The sequence below is a fragment of the Triturus cristatus genome, chromosome 12 (assembly GCF_964204655.1).
Source record: "Triturus cristatus chromosome 12, aTriCri1.1, whole genome shotgun sequence".
Lineage (NCBI taxonomy): Eukaryota > Metazoa > Chordata > Amphibia > Caudata > Salamandridae > Triturus > Triturus cristatus.
The window spans coordinates 66,097,303-66,110,623 of record NC_140595.1 but is presented as its reverse complement, the minus strand read 5'-3'; the positions used below and the strand labels follow the sequence as shown (position 1 = coordinate 66,110,623).

The 13,321-nt window shown below is 46.5% G+C and overlaps 1 protein-coding gene across 1 annotated transcript in view; it reads right to left on the bottom strand.

The window, feature by feature from the left end:
• MYO1F (myosin IF) overlaps positions 1-13,321 on the bottom strand; it is a 241,106-nt gene that overhangs the window by 80,728 nt on the left and 147,057 nt on the right. Inside the window, exons 11-16 of the mRNA XM_085638355.1 lie at positions 12,696-12,776; positions 10,193-10,279; positions 9,907-9,993; positions 8,533-8,700; positions 7,863-7,948; positions 6,635-6,716 (exon numbers count right to left, since the gene is read on the bottom strand). Of these exons, the coding sequence (XP_085494481.1) occupies positions 6,635-6,716; positions 7,863-7,948; positions 8,533-8,700; positions 9,907-9,993; positions 10,193-10,279; positions 12,696-12,776 (591 nt within the window). The remainder of the gene's footprint in view (positions 1-6,634; positions 6,717-7,862; positions 7,949-8,532; positions 8,701-9,906; positions 9,994-10,192; positions 10,280-12,695; positions 12,777-13,321) is intronic.

Here is a 13,321-nt window from a genome sequence, read left to right as displayed (position 1 = left end):
AGTCTCACTTTTTGGAGCACATTCTCACTCTGTTAGATTCCATTCTTGGAGGCCAGCCTTATCCCTGAGGTGAAGGTCACACACATTACACCACAGTCTCGCCTGTTAGGTGTGTGTGACGGACCGTCCCCAGACGGACCGCAGGAAGATCCATTTCCCGCTTACCTCTCTCCTTGTCTCCTTTTACAGCCGGGAACGGACTCGTCAGATCTCTTCCCCTTTAACCCAAGGGTACGACGTCAGGAGGAAGCACACCAGCTGACCCGATCACATGACACAGAGGCGGATCCTCAAAACCCGGAAGAGGAAGAAGAAAGACAGACAACGCGGGGAGCGACGGGGAGAAGAGCCGCGAACGAAGCCATCCAGACCTGGTGGATACCGCCGCGCGCCTGGGACGAGGAAACTGACCCAGAGGTTCAGCGGGACCGCGACGACGACCGGACGATTTCGCTGGGGACCGAGGAACCAGCCGAAAGAAGGGAGCCGGACCTCATCCGGTACCGCCAGCACGCGAGCCATGTCCCTGGAGGGGCATGGCTTGACAAGGTACGGGGGACCCTAGGGGCTCTCTGGAACACACCAGTACGGGGCGGGAGCCAAGGGGTGAGGCGGGGAGCCAAAAGGGAGAGCCCTAGTACCCCGTAATCTAGGATCCCCGAGCACGTCACGACCCCTACCCCAACCCTTCCACACACACTCGGTGCAGGGCAAGGAAATTGGTGCTCCCTCACTCCCCCTTCCTAAGGAACAATGCGCCGCTTAACGACGGCCTTTATATAGTTCTCTTGTTCTCTTTTCTTTTGGGAAATCACCGGCGGACCGCCAAGACTCCAAGACGCCTCTTTCCCTTTTGGTATGACAAGACTGAAGACGGAAGCCTGACCTAGATCCCTCCTGGGAAGGAACCCGGAGAGAGACTCGCCCGAGACTTTGTGTTTAAAGCTTAAAATTTAAAGAAGAGATTTGTTCCGCTGGCCCGTTTATGAGTCTTTAATAAACGAAGTATCCAAGAACATAGTGCTCTCCTACTCCTTGCTTCTCCACCTCGTCACACGTGGTGTCAGAAGTGGGATCGCATAACGCCCCATCATGGAGAACTTAATCCAACAATTGATCCGTGGCCAGGAGAAGCTGGAGTGGGCTGTTGAAAAACAGATGACGTCCGCCCAAGCTGATAGGGCCATGTTCAAGGACAGTATGGCAGGACAAGTGGAGCGGCTTCAGAAGGTGGCTGACGACCGTCAAGAGTTGGTCGTGCAATTGCAAAACAAGGCAGGCACTGGGCCACACGTGTCCTTCCAGAAGTATCAGCCTGGGGAGGATCCTGATTCCTTCTTGTTGAATTTCGAGAGGGCCGCACGCGCATCAGGGTGGCCCGAAGTCAAGTGGCCCTTCTTTTTGGCCCCGTTACTTACGGGAGAGGCCCAAGCCGCCTACCAAGTGGCCAACCCCCATGGTAACGCACCGTATCTTGAGATAAAACGGGTCGTGTTGGACCACTTGGGCTTAGACCCTGAGGCGTATCGGGTCCGCTTTAGGAAGGAGCGTTGGTCCGGAGCCGATAATCCCAAGACTCTCTACTTCAAACTAAAGTCAGCTGCGGACAAATGGCTTAGACCGGACCTACACAGTAAAGAGGAGATCATGGAGCAGATCTATTTAGAACAGTTCTTTGAGGCCCTTCCTTATCCCATACAAAGGTGGCTAAAACAACATTCAGGATTGTCCCCAGAAGAAGCAGTTAATATGGCCACGTCCTATTACCGGGCGCAGCCCCGCTCCTACCCCTGGGAAGTCGAGAAATCCTCCCGTGCCCCTACTCCTCACCCGAAACCCGAGAAAAAAACACCTCGTCTCGGACCCGAACCCCCACTCAGATCTCGACAGTACCGTCCCGAACCTGTCTCATCAAAGGGTCCACAGTGTTTCGATTGTGGGGAGTGGGGCCACATCGCCCGGCTTTGCCCACGGAGGAAGGTAACAGATGAGCCAATGGATGTGAGCTATCTTCCCCGTCCCATCCTGTACACAGATGAACTGGGTCCAGCCTTTTATGTAAGTGTGACTGTGAACAAAATCCCTATAAAAGCGCTGTTAGACTCTGGCTGCCGCCAGTCTGTCATTCGTACCTCCATCTTGCCTCCGTTAGATCACTCTCATATGGAAACTGTCCCCATCAGGTGTGTACACGGAGATGTCAAGGTCTATCCCCTCTCTACAGTTCCCGTCAGACTACCCAGCGGGAGGGTGTTGAACGCTAAAATGGGTATAGTCCCTTCCCTCCCTGAGGAGATGATAGTAGGCCAAGACAACCCAGACTTTCTTTCTCTCTTAAGGTGCCATGTACAAGACCCTAGCCTTCAGAGTCCAGTTCCCTCATCATTGCTAACCCAGAGGCCGTGGCTTCAGGATGGTAGTTTTCGGTTCTGTCAGCTGAATGATCCCACCCTCCAGAATGCTTGGACTCAGGCCAAAGAAATAAAAACCAACCCCCCTGTCGTGTACCCCAGGTTCATCATAGAAAAGGACCTCTTGTACAGGCAGGGAGAAAAGGGGGGGATGCTTCAGCTGCTAGTTCCCCAAAGCTTCCGAGAGCAAGTACTGTTTTACGCTCACACTCACTTACTAGCCGGACATAGGGGAGCATAGAAAACCACGCAGATGGTCTTGCAACATTTTTATTGGCCAGGCATGTTTTCTCAGGTTACAAAATTTTGTCGCGAGTGCGAGGTATGTCAAAGGAAAAACCCTTACCGGCCCCCGGGTGTCCCCTTACAACCACTACCAATCATAGGCCGACCCTTTGAGAGGGTAGCGATGGATCTCATAGGACCCCTGCCACGCACCAAGAACGGTTGTTTGTACGCCTTAGTAGTGGTCGACTACGCAACTAGGTACCCCGAGGCTTTTCCCCTACGGACCCCTACTACCCAGAATATCAGCACGAAGCTGATAGAGTTATTTTCTCGGGTAGGGATCCCCAGGGAAATATTAACGGACCAAGGAACGCCTTTTGTGTCTCGACTAATGAAACAAATCTGCAAGACCTTAGACATCGCCCACTTAAAGACGTCAGTCTATCATCCCCAAACAGACGGGTTGTGCGAGCGCTACAATGCCACGTTAAAATTGACCTTAAAAAAACTCTTGACAGTAGAGGGCAGAGAATGGGACCTCCTTCTTCCCCTGGCCCTGTATGCCATCCGGAGCCAACCCCAAGACAGCCTAGGGTGTTCCCCATTCCAACTCTTATATGGGAGAGAACTTCGCAGTCTCTTGGAGATAACCAAGGAAAGCTGGGAGCACGAAACGGAAGAGGAGACCCGGACCTTTCTTGACTATACCCGGAGGCTGCGCTCTAAGCTAGGAAAACTCAGGGAATTTGCTGACTCCAACCTTGAAAAGGCTCAGCGAAAACAACAAACCGTCTATGATAAAGGAAAAAAATGGAGGGTCCTTGAGAAAGGGGACTGGGTCCTGGTCCTGTTGCCTTCTTCACTATCTAAGGTACGGTCCGAATGGCAAGGCCCTTTTAAAATTCTGGAGAAGGTTGGGCTTCCCACCTACCGAATACAAATCACGCCCCGTCGTACCCAATTGTACCACATTAATCTCCTGAAGAAGTGGCTGGGACCTCTCCCCAAGGAGATCCATTCTATCGAACCCCTTACGGGCGATGCCTCCACCCTATGTCACCTAGTGGTGAACCCTGACCTCTTGACAGAACAGAAGTCCTCCCTACACAGGGTCCTATACAAATATTCACACCTCTTTTCTGATCGTCCTGGGAAAACTAGTCTGGCAGAGCACCGTATAGACACTGTCCCCGGGAAACGGGTACGACTCAAACCATATCGCATACCTGCAGCCAGACGGGAAGCCATACGGAAGGAGGTAGAGAACATGCTAGAGTTGAAGGTCATCCAACCCTCACAAAGCGACTGGTCCTCCCCGATTGTGTTGGTCCCTAAACCAGACGGCTCGGTCAGGTTTTGCATGGACTTCCGGGTGGTCAATGCGATCTCAAAGTGCGACGCCTACCCCCTTCCACGCATAGACGAACTGATAGAGAGGCTTGGAACCGCACAGTACATCACCACCATCGACCTAACCAAAGGATATTGGCAGGTCCCCCTCAGGCCTGAGGATCGGGAGAAAACGGCCTTTTCTACACCCATGGGCCTCTACGAGTTCACCGTCTTACCCTTCGGTCTGCATGGGGCACCTGCCACCTTCCAGCGGCTTATGAATAGGGTCCTAGCAGGTCATCAACACTACTGCTCAGCATACCTAGACGACATTGTCGTTTTCAGTCCCTCCTGGGAGGAACATCTCCTACACCTAGAAAGCGTCCTACAGGCCCTAGACCACGCAGGGTTGCATGTCAACGCAAAAAAATCGACTGTAGGGTTCCAGAAGGTCAGGTATTTGGGATATCTGTTGGGAGAAGGCCTTATAGAACCACAGGAGGAAAAGGTCAGGGCCATCACTGAGACACCCTTTCCCCAGACACGGAAAGAAGTGAGGGCGTTTTTAGGTCTCCTTGGTTATTACAGGAGGTTTATACCCCAGTATTCGGAGATTGCATCCCCCCTCACAAACCTCCTCCAGAAAGGGACACCACCCTCCGCACTCAACCACCCCTCCCCAGCTGTCCTGAACGCCTTTCACCTCCTGAAACAAGCCATAACCTCCAGCCCGGTGCTCCACTCACCAGACTTCACCAAACCGTTCATCCTACACACTGATGCTTCAGAGCATGGGTTGGGGGCTGTCTTGTCCCAACTGTCCGCCAACAACGTGGAGCATCCTGTCATATTTCTCAGTCGCAAGTTATTCCCGAGGGAACAGCGATACCCTGTCATCGAGAAAGAATGCCTGGCTCTGAAATGGGCTATTGATAAACTGCGCTACTACTTGGAAGGCTTCCACTTCATACTTTATACGGACCATGCCCCCTTACTGTGGATGAGCCGCAACAAGGGGCAGAATCCTCGCATCCTGCGCTGGTTCCTTTCCCTGCAACCGTTCTCCTTCGAGGTCAGGCATCGGAAGGGGGTGGACAACGGGAACGCAGACTTTCTTTCCCGCGTCCCTCTGTTCCCCGATCGGGAACATGCTGGGGAAGGGATGTGTGACGGACCGTCCCCAGACGGACCGCAGGAAGATCCATTTCCCGCTTACCTCTCTCCTTGTCTCCTTTTACAGCCGGGAACGGACTCGTCAGATCTCTTCCCCTTTAACCCAAGGGTACGACGTCAGGAGGAAGCACACCAGCTGACCCGATCACATGACACAGAGGCGGATCCTCAAAACCCGGAAGAGGAAGAAGAAAGACAGACAACGCGGGGAGCGACGGGGAGAAGAGCCGCGAACGAAGCCATCCAGACCTGGTGGATACCGCCGCGCGCCTGGGACGAGGAAACTGACCCAGAGGTTCAGCGGGACCGCGACGACGACCGGACGATTTCGCTGGGGACCGAGGGACCAGCCGAAAGAAGGGAGCCGGACCTCATCCGGTACCGCCAGCACGCGAGCCATGTCCCTGGAGGGGCATGGCTTGACAAGGTACGGGGGACCCTAGGGGCTCTCTGGAACACACCAGTACGGGGCGGGAGCCAAGGGGTGAGGCGGGGAGCCAAAAGGGAGAGCCCTAGTACCCCGTAATCTAGGATCCCCGAGCACGTCACGACCCCTACCCCAACCCTTCCACACACACTCGGTGCAGGGCAAGGAAATTGGTGCTCCCTCACTCCCCCTTCCTAAGGAACAATGCGCCACTTAACGACGGCCTTTATATAGTTCTCTTGTTCTCTTTTCTTTTGGGAAATCACCGGCGGACCGCCAAGACTCCAAGACGCCTCTTTCCCTTTTGGTGTGACAAGACTGAAGACGGAAGCCTGACCTAGATCCCTCCTGGGAAGGAACCCGGAGAGAGACTCGCCCGAGACTTTGTGTTTAAAGCTTAAAATTTAAAGAAGAGATTTGTTCCGCTGGCCCGTTTATGAGTCTTTAATAAACGAAGTATCCAAGAACATAGTGCTCTCCTACTCCTTGCTTCTCCACCTCGTCACAGTGTGACTCAAGTTTTGGTGTTTTGGTGACTCTCATTCATTTATGTGTGGCTTAAACACCAGGAGAATAGCCGGTGAGCGTAAGCCACAGCTCTTGGCGCACAGTCTAACTAATAAGTCTCAACTTTTGGAGGGACAGTCCCTCTCACAGTTCTAAAGGCTCTCTTCATCGGGCACTTTCTTTGTCGTTTTTATGTAAACTGTAGCATAGCTTCACAACTTCACGCAGCATCTTAATTATAACACTATTTCACTCACAAGATGTATGTAAGCGGTTTTTGTATGCATCTGGTATTTCAATAGCACAAGCCTAGCCGAAAGTCGGCAGAGCGCTATACACGTTCAAATGCAAGCATAAAGTCAACCAGTAACCGGAGAGCCGCTAAGTGTTGTGGACTAATAATGCATTGTGATGTGGCGTTAGCGGGGTGAGGTTGCACTGATGCTTCTCCACATGTATTTGTTCTGTGTGTGGGGGAAGCTTGTATTCACCTGCAATTTTTTGTTGGGCTACAAACTCCCGGCAAGTGACACAAAGCAGCAGGAAAGAACAGTACCTTGATCTTGGAACTGGCAGTCGTTGGCCTCCCTTTCTTGTCGGCATCCAGCTTCTCGGGGAAAAGGGTTCTAATGAAATAACTAATGGTAAGCAGGTTGAGAAAAAAAGAAAAAAAAGAAGAAACACATTATGATTCTAATTTAACAGAAGCAGGCAAAACGGCAGTCGTTGGCCTCCCTTTCTTGTCGGCATCCAGCTTCTCGGGGAAAAGGGTTCTAATGAAATAACTAATGGTAAGCAGGTTGAGAAAAAAAGAAAAAAAAGAAGAAACACATCATGATTCTAATTTAACAGAAGCAGGCAAAACGGCTGACCAAGGTCAAGCACATCTAATTCTAAAGTGAGATAAGTAAATTGTTGGTGCAAAACACTTCCTACATCCGCCGTCCAAGGATGTAAAGGAAAACTCCAAAGGTTTTACAAAGAAGAAGAAGGGAAGGTGCACTTGAAAAGAAGTCAATCAGTCCAATCCAATATAATCCAAAAGGTTCCTTCATTTATTGGGCTCAGTTGAAAAACCTGCGAACAGCCAACGCATTTCGTCACATATGTGACTTCATCAGGGCATAATAACATCCAATCAATAAGTTGAAATGTATAAATGGATCTAGAGGGTTTGTATAAACGCTCTACAGTCTGGCAAAGTAAGCCATGAATTGGTCAAATAAGAAAGAATTTTAAAATCACCATATCAAAGTATTATACGTATTCAGGGAAAAAATTACCTTGTATTCGCTTTCCAAGTATGGGATGTATAGTTCCATAAATTCAAAAACTACAATCTGAACTATAGAATATGACGAATGAAGGCATGATAACCTATGTAATATTAATGAGCCTCGCAATTTGCGACCCCATTGGGAATCACAAAACCGTGTAATAACACTGTTGTACACTTCATTTAGTGCCTCATAATTGCACAGCCCTAAATGAAAGAGTCGTACATCTGGCCCACTGTGCCTTAAAATGCCAATTTGTATTTACTCTGTGTAGAATACATTTAATTTGATAAAAGTGTACTAAACAGATTGTAATGCTGTTTGACTGATTTGGCGAAAAATGCAACGTGGCTCATATGGCTTACGGGTGAGTAAAGCTGGCCTCATACCATATAATCTCAGTTTGTGGGTATGAGTGAAAAATCACTTCCAGACACATAGCACTGTTTTGTGATATACTTTACAGCACGGTATCCTCTTTCGCACTTTCGCATTGCGGGTACTCACTGTTCACTGCTCTGCATGAGTTCGATCAGATCATTGAAGAGGACGTCCCGATTGCGTTCGCAAAACCCATTGATGTCATAAGATACCTGAAAGAATAGAGACATCAGCCTCAGAAGGAGTATATAGTGTAAGGACAGAACTTACCTTATGCAGGAACTTACTGGTGGTGGACCATGGCATTCATTTATGGGGAGTATGACTTATTATTTTATTATCAAACTTTTGACTGAGAACAAAAGTAAGAAAAATTAGATACGGAGGTAAACGGAAAATGCAAGGATGAGAAAGAAGAGTAAGACAAAGAGATAAGAAGTGTAGGGTGGTGGAAATAAGAGTCATGAGGTAGAGTCAAGAGTAGGCTTAGCAAACCCGGTGTTATACAGCACAGGGGCTGCACATCTTAGAAACATTCTGAGCCTTGCATGTATGTGTTTATGAATTAATAATTGCATAACAATAGTTCCATTGCCTAAGTTAATCATTGGTTGCCTCTTGAGTACAGTGCCATTCTTAATGACAAGAAAGGTACAGAATGCAATAAATATGTTAGACTCAGAGTGGACAAAGTCTCATAAAGACTAGTTTATTTTGTGCCCAGATCTCTGCTTTAGCATTGAAACAAGCCTTCTAGCACAAGCTTTCTCAGAACAACAGCTATGTCTAGGTGTACCTTGCCTGCATAGTGGTGGAGAACAAATCCCGAACTCCAGCTGTTGAAGTGCTCATGGGTCCCTACCGCCGCCTGGAGCTTCTGCAGCAGCGTCTGGTCGGCCCCTTCCCCTGTTGCATGCATTGTGGCACAAACATCGTCAAGAACGCTCATGATTCCAGGAGGGTTCTGGTTGTGGAGAGGACAAGAAACAGAAACTTAAATGAGGTGCCATTGAATGGCTTATGCCTTTCAATTAGAATCAATCAGTGGTGTATACATTGCGACCAAATAAAGCTTTTGGTCTTGAATTGTTTGACATCTTAAAAAGTAGTGGTGTGGAAAGTAACAATCTAGTTGGAAGTTAGACAGTAAAGTGTACAAGCCACGTCCCATTCTGACGCAGATCATCTAAATCATAGAGTTTTGTGAAAAGGGAACGTATTACAAAAAGTAACATGGAGCCAATTGGGAGATGCCTGGAGTATAGCAAATATACTCCAGCAGTCACCATATTTACTTATGGACTCTTTTAGAGGATGCACCATCTGCCAAAAATCCTGTCCATTCCCAGTCTCATTTAGAGTGTGAGTAATACAGGGACAGAGGCAACTCTGGTGAAAATGATGTGGGAGAGACTGCCAATTTAGGATGACCATCTGACACCATTCCTGACTTTATTGATTCTGCCTGGGTCTACCATATAAACAGGGCCGGACTGGCTACCGGGCATTCTGGCATGCTGCCGAGCTGGGGGCTGATTTCGTTGATGGGGACCTGCGTGTGCTGAACAAAATTCGTTTTACTTTGTTGATTTCGAAGCACACGCAGGTCTCCATCAACGAAATTAGCCCCCACCGCAGTGACATCAGCCCCCAGCTCGGCAGCATGCCAAAACGCCCGGTAGCCAGTCCGGCCCTGCATATAAACCATAGTGGTACTGAACAAAAAACTCCTCAGTTGTCCCCCAGCACGTGGGGGCCTTAGGTTATGGTATTTTTGAAGAAAGACTACAACTTTGGTGGTCTTTCTTCAGAAATCATGTAAATGAGAGCAGGTCCACCATCTTGGCATGACCTGGCAGCCCTCCACAACATTTGTATCCCTTGTAGTATGTTTACCATATCAGCTGACAAGGGGACCAAGTCTAAATTAGGTGAGGTGGTCACGGCTGTAGCGGTGGAGTTCTGCCTCTTTCACATCTACCATCGGGTGACCGGCCTGCCTAACTTGTAATGAGGACCGAAGTGCACTTTATAACCCAAGCATTTGGGCAAGTGGCAAGTGAACTAACTGTACATTATAACACCAGAAAAGTCTGGAACCTCCACAGGTTGGATTATACTATTTAGATCTAAACCATTATGTATAAAAGAGAATTTGTCCTCGCCTTACCAGCTTGTTCTCGATTAGATCACAGACCACTTTGTTGTTGAAGTATTGAATGGGTGTCCATTTGATTCCTTCTTGGACATACTCCTCCTGGAAGCAACCAAGAGAGGTGACATGTATCATGAGAAAGTCCAAGACACTTTCACTCTGTATCATTAGAAGCTCTTGGCATAAGACATCTCAGTACCCATATTTTTTTACAAAAATATTTGCCACAGTCTCTATAATTTGGTTGATACTAAAGATGCTTCAACCGACAGACTGTTTGCATGAGGCGTCATTTTCATACTTGCTCTGCTTTCAGGGTCAGTTCTATGAAAATCTGCTGCAGCTTCTCATTCACAAAGTTGATGCAGAATTGCTCAAATCCATTTCTCTAGAAAGGCAACCAAAGAAAAAAAAGATTTGTAAGACTTTATATCATGCACCTGTGACAAATGCGATAACTCTTCCAGGCCTATGTTTTTAATTAGCTGCTTTTTAGGTCTCGGCTACCGACAGATGCAGCTGTCTATTGGAGACCTGTGTTTTCCAGTATTTTACACAGACTTAGAGTGGCCCTTGGCCTCATGAACGGATGGTTTTATTGCCTGTCTCACTTCACTGCTCCTGATGTGATTTCTTTTTTTCTTCTGATTCTTGTGTTTATCTCGTTCTCGAGCATTTGGGTCACACTCTAGTTGGATTTCCTTCCACTGCAACTGCTTACCTCGAACCTTGCTTTCTAGTGCAGGTGAGGGACTATTTTCTCTCTCTCACTCTCCCCAGTGCTTAATTTGAACCGGTGGTTTCTGGTGGTGCATAGCACCAGCACTCAATTGGTTTCTGGTGCTTGGCACTGGTACTTAATTGTCAACACTTCACTTGGGACAGTCTGCCACATGGTGGTGCTGCTCCTCTAATTTAAAGATGAGCAGAACAACGGTTGTTTATGAATACAATATGCATTACAAATGAGTAATACCTGCCTCCCCAGCCATTCCTTTAGCTTTGGGGACTTGGAAGCATCTGAACCGGTGCACTTGCAGGCGAGAGAGATGGTTAGACGTTGTTTTGGCAGTGATGAGTGATGAAAAGATATAAATGTTATAGATTTCTTAATGTTGGTCATTATTAATGACGTTGTATTGTAGGAAGTGAACTGAATTTGGTTTTTATTGGATGGACTCTATACCCAGGGCCACTGGAATTATGCAGCAATGGAAGGCCAAATTATGCAACAGGGTTGACTAAATTATGTGGCAAGAAAAGGCAAATTATGTAGCTTAATGCAGCGCATTTTGTGATAGTATTACTTTATTATTTTCCACTTGTAAGCAGTGTATGGGCATATGCTGCACCTCATTAGTTCCTGTTTAACACCAAAATATAGAAATAAGCAAGAGAAAAGTGACCAGTCAACCTTTGCAAAGGCTTTCCACTGCACAGCAACACGTCTCTTTGTTTTTATTAATTTTTGAGCTGTTTGAGCTAGAAACAATTGTGTTTTGTTAAGATCTGCAGTTTATGCCACATATGATGGATTATGGGGCAAATGCGACAGATCCATAATTCCTGTGGCCCTATCTATCCCTGACCTTTTCCCTTTGACAGTGTGCACAGTGCCCAAAGGGCGATGCTGCTATGTTTTGAGGGTGAGTCCATTGACTCTTTAAAAAAGATATATATCAGTGGCCTATACTACCCAAGATATCCAACTGGAAGATATCTTTTATAGCACAACTGTCCAACATAGGCTGGGGAGAACCTTATTCATGCCACATTGCAAGGAAAATAATATGTAATGAGTTCCATTTAAATTAAGTGTATGTATAAATATACTGAAAAATCAGGCATGTCACTAGCACTGTCGACCCTTTGATGGATTCTCCTGATTTATAACAAGCAACTTTGGGTGAACTGGAAGTAGGACATTGAAGCAAATTAGTTATATTATTCATTTTCATCCAGTCCTTTGATATCTGGTTGCACAAGAAATAGTACCTATAGTTTCAATGTAGAGATTCTCAGGTAATGCCCTTACGTAGACTGATATATTGTTATTCCTCCTTTAGTCATCCTCTTTCATTCCTCCTTTTAATTTTTTCTGATCCCTTGTCTGTATAAAATATGCTTAGCTAAGCTTCACATTGCCTTGAAATAACCTGTCCCCTTTGTACTACATTGCAAGTGGATTTAAAAAATCTCACCGCTTAAAGTTTGGTCAGGACATCAAAACCTCGAGAATACAAGAAGAAAATGTTGCTAACCCTTCTGCAGGAGCTGAACTGTACCATGTGTTCAAAATATTTTCCTTAAAATTAAGCCATCCCATTCTCCTCATCTGTTTGATCGAGTTCTCTTATTGTACTTTTTTTTAGATATTAAGCAAAGAGTAGTGTGTAGTGGGAAACCATATCCATCAATGAAACCGATATTAAAAGAAATTCCTTTAGAAAAATAGCCTCCAAGAGGGGCACCTTCAATACAATGACTCGGTATGGCTAACCTATATGTTGTGCACAAGAGATACTTACCCAACAGTAATAGAGAGAAAAAGCAAAACTCAAATAAGTCTCTGGCAAAAAAGCACACTGAAATCACTAATGCAGTACTAACACCACACTCAACCTCAAAGACCAAGGCACATACAAGGAATATTCTAATCACTGATATGTGATTAATATTTTCAATTTTAGATCAATAATGAATAGTTTTGATGTTACTGTTTCCAATGGCTGAGAAGTATTCTGTGTGGAACAGTCACTTCATATGCACCTATATTCACACCTTCAATCCAAGAGTAAAAATACCTGGAAAATTTCAAATCCGTATATGTCCAGCACACCGATGCTGTACTCTTCATTTGGCTTCTGTATGGCCCTGTTTATGGACTGAAGTAGAAGACACGTTCAGAATCTGAAGACCTAACTACATGACAAACCATTACATTGGGTAGTGCCCAGAACAACGCGATTTCATGGCATGTGTATCTGATATAGGTTAGAAGAAAACCCATTAGCAGGCGTGGTCTAGTCCAGAAAATCCTTGTAATAATTATAGCTTTGATACTTGGCCCAAATAAAAATCATGATCTTGGACAAATTACTTAAATTCAATATATCTGACATTGCAAATATGTTTAGTGTCCTATATAATTAAGTGCGTGTGTAGTGTGAGAATTATACAAATATATATGAATAAAAAATGGTGTGCTGTCTCAATTCTATGCTTCCGCACCCTCCTCATCACATCCTGTTTTGTTTTTAATCTGGTATCAACTTTCTGTAACATGGCTTCAGCTGGTAATAACACACACACACACATTTCAACCAGAGAAATACACTCTGGTTTGAATGGGGGATAGCCACACACAGTGTTTGTAGTTTAGCTCCTCATGTATTGTATTGTAGTGTATATTTGTATAACACTTACTACC